Source organism: Rattus norvegicus, chromosome 20, assembly GCF_021556685.1.
Source record: "Rattus norvegicus strain SHRSP/BbbUtx chromosome 20, alternate assembly SHRSP_T2T, whole genome shotgun sequence".
Lineage (NCBI taxonomy): Eukaryota > Metazoa > Chordata > Mammalia > Rodentia > Muridae > Rattus > Rattus norvegicus.
The window spans coordinates 36,669,775-36,687,236 of record NC_141553.1 but is presented as its reverse complement, the minus strand read 5'-3'; the positions used below and the strand labels follow the sequence as shown (position 1 = coordinate 36,687,236).

The 17,462-nt window shown below is 39.2% G+C and overlaps 1 protein-coding gene across 1 annotated transcript in view; it reads left to right on the top strand.

The window, feature by feature from the left end:
* Tbc1d32 (TBC1 domain family, member 32) overlaps positions 1–17,462 on the top strand; it is a 227,906-nt gene that overhangs the window by 19,872 nt on the left and 190,572 nt on the right. Inside the window, exons 4-9 of the mRNA XM_087598465.1 lie at positions 5,570–5,638; positions 13,137–13,262; positions 14,850–14,928; positions 15,035–15,138; positions 15,224–15,285; positions 16,288–16,432. Coding sequence (XP_087454591.1) covers positions 5,570–5,638; positions 13,137–13,262; positions 14,850–14,928; positions 15,035–15,138; positions 15,224–15,285; positions 16,288–16,432 — 585 coding nt within the window. The remainder of the gene's footprint in view (positions 1–5,569; positions 5,639–13,136; positions 13,263–14,849; positions 14,929–15,034; positions 15,139–15,223; positions 15,286–16,287; positions 16,433–17,462) is intronic.

Here is a 17,462-nt window from a genome sequence, read left to right as displayed (position 1 = left end):
TTTGCTATTACTCCTCTGGGGAGACAGGTTGACAGCAGAAACTACAGTACTTTGAGTAACCACACTAATTTTTCTTTTATATGAATACTTTAGTGCTTCTTCATTACTTAAAATAATAATAGACTTTATCATTTTAAAATGCAGCACTTATAATAGAAAGTGCAGATTTCTTTTTGATCAGTGTAACTAAAACATCTAGCAAATCTTAGAATAAGCTTAATGTCTGAAAACAGTAGAACATTCTTTTGGTTTTGAAATTACCTTATTCTGTATTTAAAGTTTATTTATAAGTAGGTGCATAATTAAAAAATTTTAGATGTACTACAATTTTAAAAAGGCTATTCCAGGGAAGCCTTAATAATTCTGAATTTATCTTGAGCTAAGTCAGCCTGTAGTAATCTATGTCTGCACTACTGATGAACTTTGAACTTGGTTCTCAACCTTTTCTATGCCTCAGATTTCTTTTTGAATTTTTATTTGAAAAGATATGCTTATTTTGTGTGGTTGTATGTTTTGCCAGTATCCTAGTTATGGTTTTTCTTGCTATGATAGAGCACCATGACCAAAAGCAACTTTGGCAGGAGATAGTTTATTTCTGCTTACAACTCTCAAGTTATACTTAATCAGTGAGGGAAGTCAAGGCAGGAACCTGGAGGTAGGAACTGAAATAGAAACAAACCAGTTTTCTGGCTTCCTCAGCCTGTTTCACACTTAACCCAGGCCTCCTGGCCAGGAATGCCAATGCCCACATTGGGCTGGGCATTTCTACATCAATCACCAATCAAGAAAATGCCCTACAGATTTGCCCACAGGCACTTACAAGGATATGGTGGTGCCCATGGCAGGCTGGGTCCTCTCATATCAATGATCAATCAAGAAAATGTTTCAGACATGCCCACAGACCAGTGAGGTTCCCTCTTCTCTGCAGTCTCTAGGTTGTGTCAAGGTGACAGTAAAAACTGATTAGGACAAAGATGAAACATTGTTTAAGGTAGCAATGTAAGAGCAACAGGTGACAATTACCATAAAGCACTGTAAATACATAAATTCAAAGAGAGTTTTGACCATCTATTGTTCTTGCTTTTCACCTATGTACTATGCTTAGAAATGATTTCCTCAGTTCTGCTTTAACACAAGTAATTATGTCTTAATTATTTCTGGAAGTTTCTTATATTGTCATGGCCACATCTGTTACCTACAACAGATCCATGTGGTGCTTCCCAAATTAAGCCACAGACATGCTTAACACCCCCAGGAGCTTTCTATCCAGGCCGCATTTAGAAAATGTAGCAGATATGTATTAAAGTCAACACTTCACATGCTCTAACTAAGTATGTTCTAGTTAGCTGCTGTGACGATTTATATTTATCCAAGAATAAACAATAACACAAGAACAGTTCTTAATATAATGCAGGACAGCTTTAAGTCAGATTAGACTAGTTATATATATGAGCCTATCATGGTATTTTATTTGAAAGGTTACAGAAGGTTTTGCGGAAGTAGTTTGGAATGGTTGATGAGGGCTGGATTGTGAAGAGAAGGCAAAGGTTATACTTTAATCATTATTTATAGATCCTAGCTATAAAACTGGAATGCTGAGTAAATATTTGAGACAACTTACACTTTGCTTGCACAGGAAAGGGTAATCATTTCAAGGTTTTCTAGAGAAGTGGTTTTAGGAGGACTTTCACTACACTGTAGGTGTAAGAGCATGGTGGGCCATAGTTACCAGGAGACAAGTTGGAAGCCCATCTCGGTCATTAAAAGAAACAGTAAGAATTTGGACTGAGGAGGCTTGGTCATAGTAAATAGAGATGGATCCATAAAGTTCACTGGTGGAGTCTAAAAGTTGGTGCAAACAGTATCAGAACCACAGTTGTAACTGCGGTTTTTGAGCCCTGATGGAGGTGGTACCTTGCATTTGATGCTGGGATTAGAGACTCAGATGTGGAGATGTGGTCAAGTTAGTTTCTTCAGGATCAGATGCCACTAGAATGACAAGTAGCAAAAAATGCCACACCCTCCTGATAGAAAGGTTTGTGTTGGCGCTAGCGCAGTCTGAATCATCTGTGACGTTTAACTGTAGACAAGTAGGTGACAGCTGAGGTGCTCCTGTTTGTAGTATGAGTGGAGATAGAATTGTCAGAGGAGAGTTAGGAGCTTTTATCTCTTATTTTTATTGCTACATTTTAATTAATGAATTAATTAAGTTAATTAACGTTAAAGTTTCTAGTCAGGATTTTGCTATGTAGCTGACCTTGAACTCCCAAACCTGATGCACGGGTCCAGCATTGCTGAGTGTACATATGTATGCCGCCTTGCCCATTAGGTTCTTTGGGTTGGGTAAATCTCATGGCAGGAAGGAAAGTTAATTAGCTACAATGAATGATCACAGGGTGTAAAGACAATGAGGCCCAACAGTAGGTGGTGGCACATGCCTGTGGCACATGCACTTTGTAAGTGGATTCAAGAGGATAAGGAGTTCAAAAGGCCAGCTTTGGCTAGACAGCGAGTTCATCACCTGCTGCCTGGCTATGGAATGTCTTCTGAAAAAGCACAAATGAAAGATTTTTAAATATGGTATTTTAGTTGTGTATTGTTATAGTAAGACACCACGATTAAGGCAGTTTATAAAAGAAATTGTTTAATTTGGAGATCATGGTTCCAACGGGTTAGAACCCATGGCCATCATGGCAGGGATAATGGTAGCTGGCAGGTAGTCATGGCCCTGGAGCATTAGCTGAGAGCCACTGGGAGTGGTGGTCTAGGCTTATCAAACCTCAGAGTCCACCCCCCAGTGACACACCTCCTCCAACAAGGCCACACCCATTAACCCTTCCCAAATAGTTCCACCAATTGGGGACCAAGTATTCATATATATGAGCCTATTGGAGGCCACTTCCCCAATCACACCAGTGTGTTGATCAGAGAGTAGTAGTGACAAAGTAGGAAAAAGTCAAGGAACTACAATGTCGGTGAGCCAGGACAGTTTGTAAACTCTAAGATTAGAGATTTCAGTGTCTGGGAGGGATGGTGCACATAAAGAGACTGCAATACGAAGTCTCCTTGCAGTGGCCACTTAAAGAGATGAATTCTGTTAAGAACTAAGGATTATCTTTTTAATTGACTGCTACTTAGCATAATGCTGCTTGTCTCGTCAAGTGTAACAGAGTGTTCAAGTAATTGCTTGCTCACTATTTGTCACAGCTGTTAAGGACCGTGTAACTGTATTACAGATAAGAATGGATCAATGTGGGTATCAGTGAATGATGTTTTCAGATTTCTTCTTATTTGCGCTGTTGTAGGTGAAACACAGTTACTTCATATTTTTTTATATAGATAACAGAGAAATGTATGATTTATTTGAACAGTTTTCAGATTTTAATAGTGATAAAGGGAAGCACTCAGTTAGCCCCTGGGTACAGTGATGCTGTGGGGCGATGCAGGACCGAGAAAGAGAGATGGGAGTTGAGGATAAGGTGGCTGGAAGGAGGAGATAGGACTTAGAACTCTGAATTCAGCTTCTATCCCGCATCTGTGACATGCTTTGTCCTTGTTTGCTTTCTTGACCAAAAACAATTTGGGGAGAAAAAGGTCTATTTAGTTAACACGTCCATCATTCTGCGAGGTCAGGGTAGAAACTCAAGCAGGAGCAGAGGCAGGGACTGTGGAGCAAAGCTGCTTACTGCCTTGCTCTTCATTGCTTAGCTGAGCTGCCCACATCAAGTATTGACCAAGAAAATGCACCAAAGTTGAGCCCATAGGCCAATTTGATGGAGGCAATGCTATGATTGAGCTTCCCTCTTACCAGGATAGGAAACTGGCTTCCCTCTGCTTGTGTCGTGTTGACAAAAACTAACAAACACTCTTTTTTGTTATTTAAATCTTTCTAATGAACCTGTGGGTAAGGCATTTGGATACGGATAACAATCTGGTAAACATCATATGGTAGAAATGACAGCAGAAATCAGTTACCAGAGTTGGAAGTGCCTGGCAGAAGACACGTATTAATTTACCTCTTCACTGAATGAATATGTGTAATAAGTAATATAGTCACATGCTTTAGTGCATATACTCTCATTCATATACATACCTATGTGCATGTGTGCGTTGTGTACATTCAAATGTGCACATATAAAGGTGTTTGTGTTATCTGTATGATTTCTATACTACAAGTTACCTATGTTTATGTATTCTCCACTAGGCAAGATAGCTGCTTTCCTATATATGTGTGCCTCTTCTATCGTTATCTTTCATACTCTTAGTTATGTAATTGTAATACAATTGAGATTCTAAGCTTGGGCTCTGTTTTCATGTCTTAAAAATAGCAGCCCCTAAATGATGGCTCGTGACCACCTGTAACTACAATTCCAGGTAATCTAATGCTTCTGACCTATTCAGGTACCGTGTTGTCCAAACATAGGTAAAACACTATACATATGAAATAAAACAAGTAATGCTGGAATAAAAATTAAATATCATGTATAGCTAAATTGTACAGTTTTAAAATGAGCAAGATGGGACACTTTGAAGTCTTTTCTAATAATTTTTAAAGATTTATTTTTATGTGTGTATTTGTGTGTCTGATAGAACTGGAGTTGTTGACATTTTTGACCTGCTTGAACCCAACTCAAATCCTTTAGAAAAGAAACAAGTAACCTCTGACTCATATTTCTGCCCAAAATTTGAAAAGAATTGTTTGTTGACAGATATGAAATCTTGAATTCATTTGGACTTTCTTGTCCTGGGGCAGCTAGGCCTGCTCTCTCTCATCGTTCCATAGAGAACAACAGTAGGACTGCAACTAGCTTTGGCATAATTAAGATTGGGCCCTTAACCCTGTAGTTGTGCACTCCTTTCAGTATGGGGGTGCTGAAGTGAAAAAGAAAACGGTCCAGACCTGTGTGTAGTAAGGATAACACTTCGGCCCACGAGGAACTGCCAGTGACCACGCCATGCTACCAAAGAGTAGCCGTGGGGAGGGTGGGTGGTGCAGGGTGCAGAGAGACCTCCATCTTGTCACCAGGGGAATGTTTCTTCAAGAAGAGTTTTTTTCTGAGTCAAAGTCTCCGTGGAAAGTGGGCAGGTGTACAGCTCTCTGGAGGAGCCTGTATGTGAACGGTAGCCCTTCTCTAGATGGAAGCTTTGTGTTTGGACAGTTACACCAAGTATAGAGGTTAAGTGAAATCCAGCGTCACACAGAAGGTTCTGAGTAGTGCTCTGAGATATTCCTGCTTTTCTGTGTTTGCTGCTGTTGTTTCATACATGTCACGTTTCTGGGTCTGTAATGTGGGTTTTTTTTAAAAAATATTTTTTGAGTCTTACAGTGTTATTGCATTAAGTTGTTCAGCAAACAGTTTCATGTACAGGAAGATGCGGTATTCTGTTACAAAATTTAGTTCTGACTATAAAATGGTGGTGAACAAAAGTTAGGAGTTTCTTTAAGTCAAAATAGATCGTGTTTCCATTGTTCAGCGTGACCGTGTGCCTGCGGTTGTGTTAACAGTCATTTATAGTGTTCCTGCTGGAAGTCTCTAAATAACTGTATGTTCTACCAATTCCATTACAGAGTTACAAATTCTGTCAAGGGAAACTACAGTTGATTTTAGATCAGTTGGATCCTGGGCAACCTAAGGAGGTAAGTTTAAAAGACAACGTCAAATACGATGATGCCCTTGTAGTCTAGACTGCAATTAGCAGTAGCTGGGCTGGGGTTTTTTGTTTGTGTGTTTGATTAGGACTTATTTATTTATTTATTTATTTACTATTATAGATGTTTATTAGACAAGAACTATTTCTTTCAAAAATCTATATACAAATTCTTCATTTCTCAAAAGCATGAAATAAAAGCAAACTATATATCAAAATGTAACAGAAGAAAAATTTAGGTAATATAGAAAAATGCTCAGTAGACTCGAGGACCAGTTAGGAACTGGTATATAAATTCTAATGAATTTATATATTTGATTTGTAGACACACGAAAGGCCTGATTCTTTTTATTATTGAATGAAGGTATTTGCAGAATTTTTAAATGTTAAATTATAAAATTAATTTACATACAAAGTTAAAAGGAGTAAATATAAAAACAAACAAGTAATATTTAAAGAAAAATCACAGCAAAAATATGGTGTTCTGATGGTTCATCTTGGTATTTTTGTTGGAACAAGGTAGTGTTGAAATATTTGCAAGATATTTTACATATGTACATTTAAGAATAAATTTCATTAATTTAGAAATATTTTCATTTAACATATACATGTAACTTTATGTGTGTGTAAATATATGATTTATTTGCATTTTATTGGAGATATTTTTAGTGTCATTGTGATCTTTGTTCTTATGAAAAATAAATTTAGAATTTTTTAAACATCTATTCGACAATGAAAATACCAGTTATTTTATTTTATTTTTAAAGTAAATGGTATGAATAAGTTTTCTATTAATTCTATTAATAAATACCATATACATGAAGAAGTCAATTTTTGTTGATATTTTCTCAATATGTCTCTGTTTCCTGAAGTCCACTCTGTGCTGATGCAGTTTGACCAGAAAACACCCGAATTGTAACGCCAGCCGCAGTTAGACGAAAGACCACCTCTCTTTAGCGGCCCTCCTGCCCCTTCCTCAACCACACACTGCAGTGTATCTGAGTTCTTTTCCACAGTCATGTGACAAAGGACTCTGAACCCCAACAGTAAGGCCACCTCTGGAAAAGAATCTCATTTCCCCGTTTTCACTGCTCTTGTCTCACTGCATTGTCTTATAAATTTCACTTGTTACATCTATCAATCATGTAGGAAATAATAAAGCAAGCATTCACACACAACGCTGAAAAATCTATTTCCCCCTCTTCTCTCCAGACACAGTTTGTATCTTTAAGATGGTGTATATTGCTATAACCTACAACAACGAAAGAACTTTTGAGAAAATAACATTCATGTTCATCAAACTCAGAACCTACAAGAAAATCACAAGCTTTACAGAACAGAGTCATAGTTTTTCAGGTCAAGTTGCTAGGGCTTGTGATTAGTCTTTTTTTTTATGTTTATTTATTTATTTTTACCCTCCAGATTTTATTCTCCTCCTGGTCCACCCCCCGCTCCCCACAGTTCCACACCCCTTACTGCCCCCCCTAACCCCCGTGTCTCCGCAAGGACGTCCCCACTTCACCCACCCACCAGCCCTCTAACCTCCCTGGGCCTCCAGTCTCCTGAGGGTTGGGTGCATCTTCTCTGGCTGAACCCAGGCCAGGAGTGCTCTGCTGTGTATGTGTTGAGGCCTCGTCTCAGCTGCTGCGTGCTGCCTGGTTGGTGACCAGTGTCTGAGGGATCTCTGCGGTCTGGGTAATTGAGGCTGCTGGTCCTCCTGCAGCGTTGCTGTTTGTTCAGGGGTGAGATGCAGGCATGTAATATGAGCAGTTCTGGGTGGGTAACCTCGATTAATTTCTCCATGTGAAATGGGCACTTATGTCTCACTTGTGCACTCACTCCTTTCTTCCTTTACTTCCTGTGTGTTACGTGTGCATACGTGCTCATGTGTCAACACCAGTTGTCATCCTCTATTGCTTACCACCTCATCCATTCCTTGGTTCATTCACTCATTATTTATTCATTCATTCATTGGTTTATTCACTTGATGATTGGTTTGTTCATTCATTTATTGGTTCATTCATTCATTCATTGACTCATTCATTCATTGGTTGGTTTGTTTATTATCTATCTATCTATCTATCATCTATATTTTTTTATTTATTTGGAGACAGGGTCTTTTCCTCAGCCTGGTGTTATAATTATTTAATCCTGGTCCCATGCTTTTTAACCCCACCTAGGACCTTTTAATTCCTGGATAAAAGACACACTCTCTCTCTCTCTCTCTCTCTCTCTCTCTCTCTCTCTCTCACACACACACACACACACACACACACACACACACACTCACACACACACACACACACACACACACACACCCTTTGTATTTATTATAAGCCGTAATCAGCACTAAAACTGGGCAGGTCTGTACCCTCTAAGCTATTAAAATCTACTTTTCTATCAATAACCCTGAGTTATTACTTACTGTCTTTCATCTGGGCTGATCCTAATTCCAGGTGCCTAGCTCTAAGGGCCATGTTCTCTCGAACTCACCTAACCCATGTTGGTTCTTCTTCCCCCCTGTAGTGCCCCTCCAACCTCAAAGCCCAAGAATCCTAAACCCCACCTCTATCTCTTCTTTCCAGCTATTGTCTGTTGGTATCTTTATTTACCAACCAGAAATAACTGGGGGCAAGCTATATGTGCAGAGCATCTCTTGTCTGTGAGACAGCCAGATCTTGGGGACCCACTCTTAGCATTACAGTAGATAGCAAGGACAAAACCTCAACAGCCTGGTGCTTATGGCTTGCCTGTGCTGGCTGGCCTAGGGACACTGGGGTCCCTCCATCTCTGCCATCCCATCGCCCATTGCTAGAGTTGCAGATGTACACCACCCTGCCTGAATGTTTACCTTGGTCCCAGGGATGTGAACTCAGGTACTCATGCCCCCAGGAAGAATTTCTTTAGAGATTTATTTGGTTCAAGAAATACACACACTCCATCTATTTTCCCATAATTTCAGTTTTTTTTCTTTCTTTCTTTTTTTTTTCGGAGCTGGGGACCGAACCCAGGGCCTTGCGCTTCCTAGACAAGCGCTCTACCACTGAGCTAAATCCCCAACCCCATAATTTCAGTTTGAATGGGAATAAAGCTATGTATAGTTGATTACATAGCTATCCCCACTGAGTACTTTATTGTTAAGAAAACTCAGTGCTTGTTTTTAGAAAATATGAGCATCTACTTAATGATTATTTTTAATAGATTATGTGGCATATTAATTAGCATGTATATCCTGGGTAGTGGTTAAGCTGAACTAGTGAGGATCTATTGTAAGGGGCTTACATTCTTTCTTGACTAGTTTTTAGGATTGTAGCACATTTACACACACATTGTGTTGTATAATAGATCACACCAACTCTTTGTTTGCTACTGATAGTTTGTATTTCACAAATGTCTGACCAACTTTTATGCATGAAAGTTTAACCCCTCATTGGAATAAAGAGTTTGCCTAGCAAGATGGATCAGCAAATGAAGTGTCTGTCAGCCAGCTTGATGATCTGCGTTCTATCCCTGGGACCCATATGGTGACGGAGAGACTGATTCCTGCAAGTCCTTCACGTATGCTCTTACACACATCTGCACCCTCATTCACACAGTGAATGACTGACTGAGTAGATAAATAAAATCATGAAAAACATTTAAAAAAGAAAAAAGACTTTTGAAAAGTAGTTGTATTAATTATCTCTGTTCAGATTTTTAGAGATTTTAGGTACTAATATTTATTGATATTAGAAAGTCAGTTTGAATCAAACTACAGTAGGAGTTTTAAAGATTTTAAAAAGTGATAACACAGTGTTTATTCTAAGTGTTGCTAATTATTCTATATCTTCATGGGAAAATAAACATATTTTGTTTATTAAAAATAATTTAATCTGGCTTTAGTTTAGAAACGTGTTAGAAAGGGGACTAACAAGAGGCTTGTTTGAACTGTGGTCTATTTGGGCGGTTTGCTGGGGCCAGAGCCATGGGAAAGCTGTGAAGTCCAGTGAGTGTGTTTGGCTTTTACGTTGATTGGTAGGAACAAATTTTATCAAAGCAAGTGGATAAAAGGCGAACTGAGCTCTTAAAAGAATAGAAATGTATAAGAATAGGTAAAAAAGGAAATTTGCCCAGGAAGAAAAACCCATCAGAGTGTAACTAAAATTAAAATCTGTGTTTGTAAGACCCTAAACGTGATAATAGAAGCCGTGTTTACCGTTACCTTCCTGTTTCCTGTTTCTGTGGTCAAACAGCAGCACCGACGCAGCCTACGAAAGGAAGCGCACAATTCAGCTTAAGGTTTCCTCCATGATGACAGAGCCAAGGAACACCTGAGTTACCACATCCCAACCCACAATCCCAAAATGGGGGGAGGGAGGGAGGGAGGGAGGGAGGGAGAGGGAGAGGGAGAGGGAGAGAGAGAGAGAGAGAGGGGGGGGGGGAGAGAGAGAGAGAGAGAGAGAGAGAGAGAGAGAGAGAGAGAGAGAGAGAGCACGCGAGCACGAGCATGAGCTAGAGAGAACAGTGAAAAATCGCAGGAACTTTTTGACACATTTCTTCAACAAGGTCACATTTCCTAATCCTTCCCAAACATTTCCATCAATTGGGGAATAAGAATTCAAGCATAGGAGCCTATGGGGACTATTCTCATACAAACTACCACGGTACAAATAAATTATTTTCGAGGTATGTGTTTTTCAGGAGCTGGAGAACAATTGCACATGGAAATAGAGAAGTGAGGAATAATTAGCCAAGAAAAATGGCTAATTAAAAAAGCCAAGAAATGGGGTTGGGGATTTAGCTCAGTGGTAGAGCGCTTGCCTAAGAAGCGCAAGGCCCTGGGTTCGGTCCCCAGCTCCGAAAAAAAGAACCAAAAAAAAAAAAAGCCAAGAAATATGGTAACCTGTATATTTAGTAAGGAGATCTTTCTTTCTTTTTTTCTGAGCTGAGAACCGAACCCAGGGCCTTGTGCTTACTAGGCAAGCGCTCTACCAGTGAGCTAAATCCCCAACCCCAAGATCTTTCTTTTGAAATTATTGATCTCAATTATATTTAAAAAATTTCCCTAGTGATCCTAATCTTTTTTTGCTGTAGTTAAATTACATTGGTAAGCGCTCTACCAGTGAGCTAAATCCCCAACCCCAAGATCTTTCTTTTGAAATTATTGATCTCAATTATATTTAAAAAATTTCCCTAGTGATCCTAATCTTTTTTTGCTGTAGTTAAATTACATTGGTCATTACTTTGCTTATAGGAAGTATAAACATATTTTTAAAAAATTAGTTGAGTTTCTTTTTAGACAGTTACCCATGTGTATGGAGCATCTACTGATTAATCTCTCTCTTCATCAGCCTCTCCCTATTTACTTGTGTCAATTTGAAGAACATATTGTGTGTGTGTGTGTGTGTAAATAGAGACACTGTTATAGATTAGTAAAGCAGTTTGTACAAGAACAGTATTGAGATTCATCCTTAATGAAGGTCTTTAAGTTTCAATTACAGAATTGAATTTCCTCAATTTTTTAAAACTTACTAGTATTTTGTTTTTGGTAATTTCATGTATGTATTTAATATGTTTTGATTAATTACCCCACCCTTGATGAGGTCCCTCCCAGCTTTGCCAGCTTCTCGCTACATTTACTCTTTTCCCACAGTCATGACTTTTGTTCCACTTTGAATTTAACTCATGCTGTCTGTGTGGCCCGGGATGTGGACCTGTCTTCTGCAGCCTGTGAGCTCAGCAGTGGGTACGAAATTGTGCACTATGCCCTTCCCTGTACCAGAATCTGTTATTTAGCAATATTTAACTAAGTGAAACAGGTCCCATGAGCTCCTCTCCCATCCAGAGCTGACTGTGGGCCGGGCTCTTGCCTTGTAGAGCCATGGCCATGTCTTGATTAGGAGATCTGGCTCTTTTCACAGCCTATTTTATCTTCCTGCCCTCTTGCCTCTCTGCTGTGATGATTCCACAGATGATACAAATGTTTCTTGTCAGGATGATCCCTCAGCTGTCACTCTTCTCAGTATCTTGTCCAGCTACGGTCTCTGCAGCAACCTTTGTTCACTGTAGCTTTTTCCTGCACTGAGGCTTAGAGTAGCATTTGCTGGTCTATTCCTGGTTGGGGCACTTGAGACAGGTCATGTGGAGAGGGATCTTGGCTGAAGGTTTTTAGACCTTTTAGATGTCCAGACAGGTGGGTATATCTTATGTTATATTTTTGGGTATGTCATTTAGTCTCAATATTTCAAATGAGTTTCTTTTCAGAAATGTTTCAGTTTAAATGAATAGTTATAATTTATCCAATTGGAACCTAATTTATCAGAGAAAACTTTATTTTACTTTTGGCATGTTGAATTCTGTCTTATTTTCTTGTTTATTAGTAAAAAGTGCTAAAAAAAACTGGCTATGGACTCTAAGCTACTTCTATATATTAAAATTTAATTTATATATTCAATAAATTAAATTGATTGCTTGTAAATATATTCTTTTTCAGAAACCTATCTGCTTTCAAGTAGTAAATTTTAATGGGATTTTGGTCTAGTAGTTAACTTTAAATGAGAAATTACTTAGTAATGGAAGCTCCTGATTTTTCAAACCCCACTTTGCAATCCCCCTAAATCCCTGTGCCAACAGGTGTGATTAGGAGTTTTCCTTCAGTTTTCTTTATAGATATTTTCAAGCATCCCGCCTTCCCCCTCATCAGAAACAGTTGAGTCTGTGATGGAGGAGTCTGCTCTTGTCTGTCATTCACTGGGCTTCACTTGTTTCAAATGGCAGACTTTGAGTAGAAGCCTGGCCTTGCAATATTGGCTTTTAGCAGTGGTGAGAGTGCAGAGAAAGCTGTGCTCTACTGAAGTGGAGACATCTCCATTCATGTCCCTTGGGTCATAGTGTCTTGGGTGAATTCTGATTGGATTCTGAGTTGTCTGATTAGGAAATAGCCTTTCTGGGGGAATACAGAAATTCAATTTTGCATTTCACTGCTGAATTAGTTTTTCTACTTCAGTGGCTAGAAGGTCAGAAAATACGGTCCAGTAGAAAAATGAAAATGTTTGCTCAGACTATTTCGTGAGAGCTGTTCAGGGCGGTTGTCATGGGAAAGCTTTTCCAGGGGCTGTGTGTGCACTGCTAGAATTCAAGCTGGCAATCTGTAGCCGCTCCAGTGGGAGCTTATGAGAGTGGGGAACAGCTAGGATGAGGCCACGAGAAAATGCAGCTCAATGATTCCAATGCAGTCACCACCCATTTCTCTAGCTATAGCGCAGTCTCTTGTATGCTTACTCTTTCAGACGTCCCTATAACCTGTTTTTTGTTTTCTCTATTTAGTACTTAGTTTATGAAAAATATTCCCACGAGTCATTTTATAAATGGGTATCAGATTCTTAAAACGGCCTCATTAAAAAATATTTTCCCTATCGGTAGTTTTCCCTTTTGGTAGTTTGTTAAGTAATGTGTTGGAGAAATGAAGTCCTTCTGCATTAATATCGTTGTTATTTTAAAATCTATAGGTGAGATATGAAGCTTTACAAGCATTATGCTCAGCTCCCCCATCCGACGTCCTGAGCTGTGAAAACTGGACCACTCTCTGTGAGAAACTGACCACGTCTCTGTCTGATCCAGATCCTATGTTCACTGTAAGGAAATGGCTGCCAGTCTTCTGCCGGCAAGGGGGAATTGGTCATTTTCATTCGTAGCATAGCTCTGGGACTTGAGAGTTTTAAACCACAATAGCCAGTAAACAGATAGTTCTGGGAAGACAAGGTATCCAGATACCATTTGTCTGTTTTCAATCCCATTCCTCCATTGGTGGAGGTATCGTTAGACTGGGGAGCAGAAAAGATTTGGGTACCACTGTTGTTATTTATATCAAAAGAAAAGGATGCTTGCCTAACACTTGGACACAGTTCAGAGTTAGGAGCAGCAGAGGATATTCTACACTTCTGTATAAACTTTGATATGAGGACTTCAGGGGAAAAAGAAGTATTTTTAGGGTCACCTTTAGCATTTCAAAGCTAAGAAGAAATATCATCGTCGGTTTGCTGGAATTTTTTCCTGTATTTGATAGAAGAGAACCAAGCCCATGCCTGAGTCTATTTTCTGTATTTTAGAAAGTCTGTTCTTGTAAACACATTAAAAGTTTCTATTTGGTCATTACAAATTGCTTTATTTAGCTATCGTATAACTGTATAACTGTATAGCTGTGTAGCAAGGTTCAGTTCCTTACTTACATTAACAAATTACAAACAATAAATAAATTTGTTAGAAAGCAAATTGGAGATAGGATCAAATCATTTTGGAGGAGAAGACAAATTTGCATCCTTTATTTTAAGTTTGCGATGTGTCTGATTTGCTAGCTGCACCATTGCTGTTCTGGAAAACTCTTATGAGTTGAAAAATTACAGATGCTTATGTATTACTGCAGTTCTAAGTATGGGCTTCAAACATGTGGTAGCCTTCGTTCAGTGCCATGCCTAGTGTTTTTGGAAGATATCTTTAGCCATCTAGGGTCCAATTCCCTACAAAAATATTAGCCTAGGAGATAAAACCTAGGTCATTTAATTTTATTCCTGGAGATTAAAACAATATGAGGCAAGATTGTTTTTACTTAATGGGAACTTGTATTCCACTAGTCAAAATACGTTTCTCATGATATTTAAGTGGTTATATAGGAAGCGGAGGGATAGGTACCATTTTAATGCCTACTAGTGTCAGGCATGTTTGAAACTACATTTAGTTCCTGTTCGGTTTATTTTGTGATAAAATTTCAAAATTTTATGTAGTATTTTTTTCTCTAGTGAATAGGTTTAATTACTAGAAAGACTTCTAGATATTCCTATAGTTAGATATAACGAAACAGTCCTGGACTTGGAAAGGTGTGGTCTCACAATAGAGGGCTGCCTTCTGTGCCACTGTCAGATGTCACCATTAACGACTCTCACACCTCCATGCCACCCTTCAGCTTCATTTCACAGCACCCAGGCACCCCTCCTTCCTACTGCTGTCTGCTCCCACTTCCTGCTGTGACCAGATTTCACAGCAGTGCATTTCGCTGTTGGTTAATTTTACTTTTGGCTAAATGAAAACATTCCCTTTAAAATAGACACACGTTTCACCTGGCTTCTGGGTAGTGTATTTTGTTTTTATTTTCTGTTTAAATGTGAAGTGTTTTGGCTGCACTGCTGTAAGAAGCATAAATGAGGATGTGCTGTCTTTTTCTGTAGGACCGGATTTTAAAGTTCTACGCGCAGACTTTTACACTCTCACCGCTACACATGACCAAGGAAATTTATACAAGCTTAGGTATGTCATTCAATCACGTCAGTTGTTCTTCTCCAACGTGCACTTAACATGCATAAGAAATGACTTATGTAATATAACGACTGTGTATTTTCACTTTTCTTTTCAGCTAAGTATCTGGAGTTATATTTTCTTTCTAGAGAAAATCACCTTCCTACTCTTTCAAGTGGAGTAGATATAACTAGCCCCAATGTGACCCGCTTACTGAAAAAGGTATCTGCAGACGATGGATTCTATTTAAAGTAGGGCTGTATTTTGGAATTACACTGTTTTGAGAGCTCTCATATGCTGCTTATAGGTCCGCCTTCTGAACGAGTATCAGAAAGAGGTTCCGTCTTTTTGGATTCGTCACCCAGAGAAGTGAGTCCCCTAACTCATACAGTGTAGGGCATGTACCGTGTCCCTCAGGTATTTCAAGGAGAGAAGGGAACAGTCTTCAGCAACGTGGTCCAGTATGCTGCTTAGTTTTTGTCAGCCTGACACAAAATAGGATCACCTAGGAAATAGGACGACCCTCATCTGAGGAATTGTCCTCATCACCTTGGCCTGCGGGTGTGTTTACGTAACTGTAAATTGACATAGGGGGCGTCCCAGGGCCAATAACTTCTGTAGGTGCATGGCCTGGGCTGTATTAGAAAAGGAGCTTGGTGAGCCAGAGGAAGCGAGCTTCAGAGGAAGCGAGCCTCAGAGAAAGCGAGCCTCAGAGGAAGTGAGCCTCAGAGGAAGTGAGCCTCAGAGTCACTGCTTATGCTAACTCCTGCCCCAGATTCCTGCCTCCTACTCCTGGCCTGACTTCCCTTAATGATGGAGTATAGCTTGTAAATTAAAATAGGCCCGTTCCTCTCCAAGTTGCTATTGTACATGGTGTTTATTATAGCAACACAGAAGCACACTAGGATAGAAGGCATTAGTACAGTCTTTGTCAGCCTGTTTGTGTACTTGTGTAAAGGCTTCTCCCCAAGTATTGTTTGCATGTCTCTTAAAACATTTTTGAAATGGGATGTTGAGGTCTTAGATTCGCCAGATGTTTGCTACATTGGACAAGTTTCTTAAATGTTATTTTACTGTTCCATTCAGTTTAAAATGTTTTGATGAAGTTGTAAGAGCCTCTGTGACTCTAAAACTGAAAGTTAACTTTAGGAGACTAAAGTATTGAAGTAGAAAGACCTTAATGTTTCTATCACAGAAACTTACGGTTTTTAGACCTGAGTGAAGGTTTTAACCTCTTCCATTCACTGAAAAATGATTCTCGAGATTACATTTCACATTGTGATTACATAAGGATAAGAATATCACTGATCTCACATATACTAACTGTTGTCATTTTTTAGTTTTTAAAATCACTTCTTTGCCAAACTCAAGGTATATGGAGGAGATTGTGGAGAGCACTCTGTCCCTGTTGTCAGTCAAACATGAGCAAAGCCACCTTGCGTCACAGAAGATTTTGGATCCCATCTATTTTTTTGCGTTAGTTGATACTAAGGCTGTGTGGTTCAAAAAATGGATGGTAAGGAAAAATGTTTTCTTTCTGTTATTTCAGGAACTCGCCCTTCTTTCTGCGCGTGGTCTCTGCTGAGTTCTCATTGCTTTTCTTCATGTGTTGATGCCTTTAACCTGTACACAGACAGATGTGGTGGTAGAGAGACATCAGTGTCCCATTTGGAAATATCAGACTGAAGCATGGGGAAACTATTTGCCCAGGACGTTTTGCCTCGTCAGAGTCGGGATAGTCTTTTAAATGGTGCTCTATTTGAATCTTCTTAAGAGGAACGATTTGTTAAAGATGCTAATCATCATGAATCTAAAAGCCTCAAAGATTTAAATAGATGTTGCAGGCCATGAGGTTTCAGGCTCACTTTTCTTGGGTGTAGGGGACAATCCCTAGAATCAGTTGCTGTTTGCTGCTTCCTGAACCTGGGCTGGGAGTTTCCACTGAAGCTTATGACAGCCCCAGACTGAAAGTATTGTTAAAGCAGTCCTTAGACTGTCACCACTGTCAAATGATGCGGAGGAATGGACTCCTCTTGTAGCAGTAGCTGCAGCAATACAGACTTCTGTGCTGATGTCTTTGTCTCTTTCACCCATCCACCCCGCTCTAGGTTTTTGTCTCAATAGAGCAGAGACAGGGATGGGGACCTGCCATGAGCACTGACCCCCTCATGTAGCACTCAGCAGGGCAGTTTGATGATTGCCTAGCAGCCCTTGCCTTTCGATGTGGATAGGATATATGCCCCAGTAATTAGAACATAACTCTTATCTCTAGTGCTAACCCCTTATATTACCCATGTAGTAGTGTCTGATGAATTTTTAAATTTATTATGTTAATTAAATCAATTGAATTAATTAGCCTGAATCCTTTGTACCCCAGATCTGATAATTTTAATTTTCTCAAGAATGAAACTAGCTTTATTAAAGACAATATGCAAAAAATGTAGCAGCACATTAAGGAAAATCCTACACAACACAGGGATAACCCTTAAGTCCTGGGTTTATATAGATTTATATTTGCATGATATATATTAATATTAACAAAATTA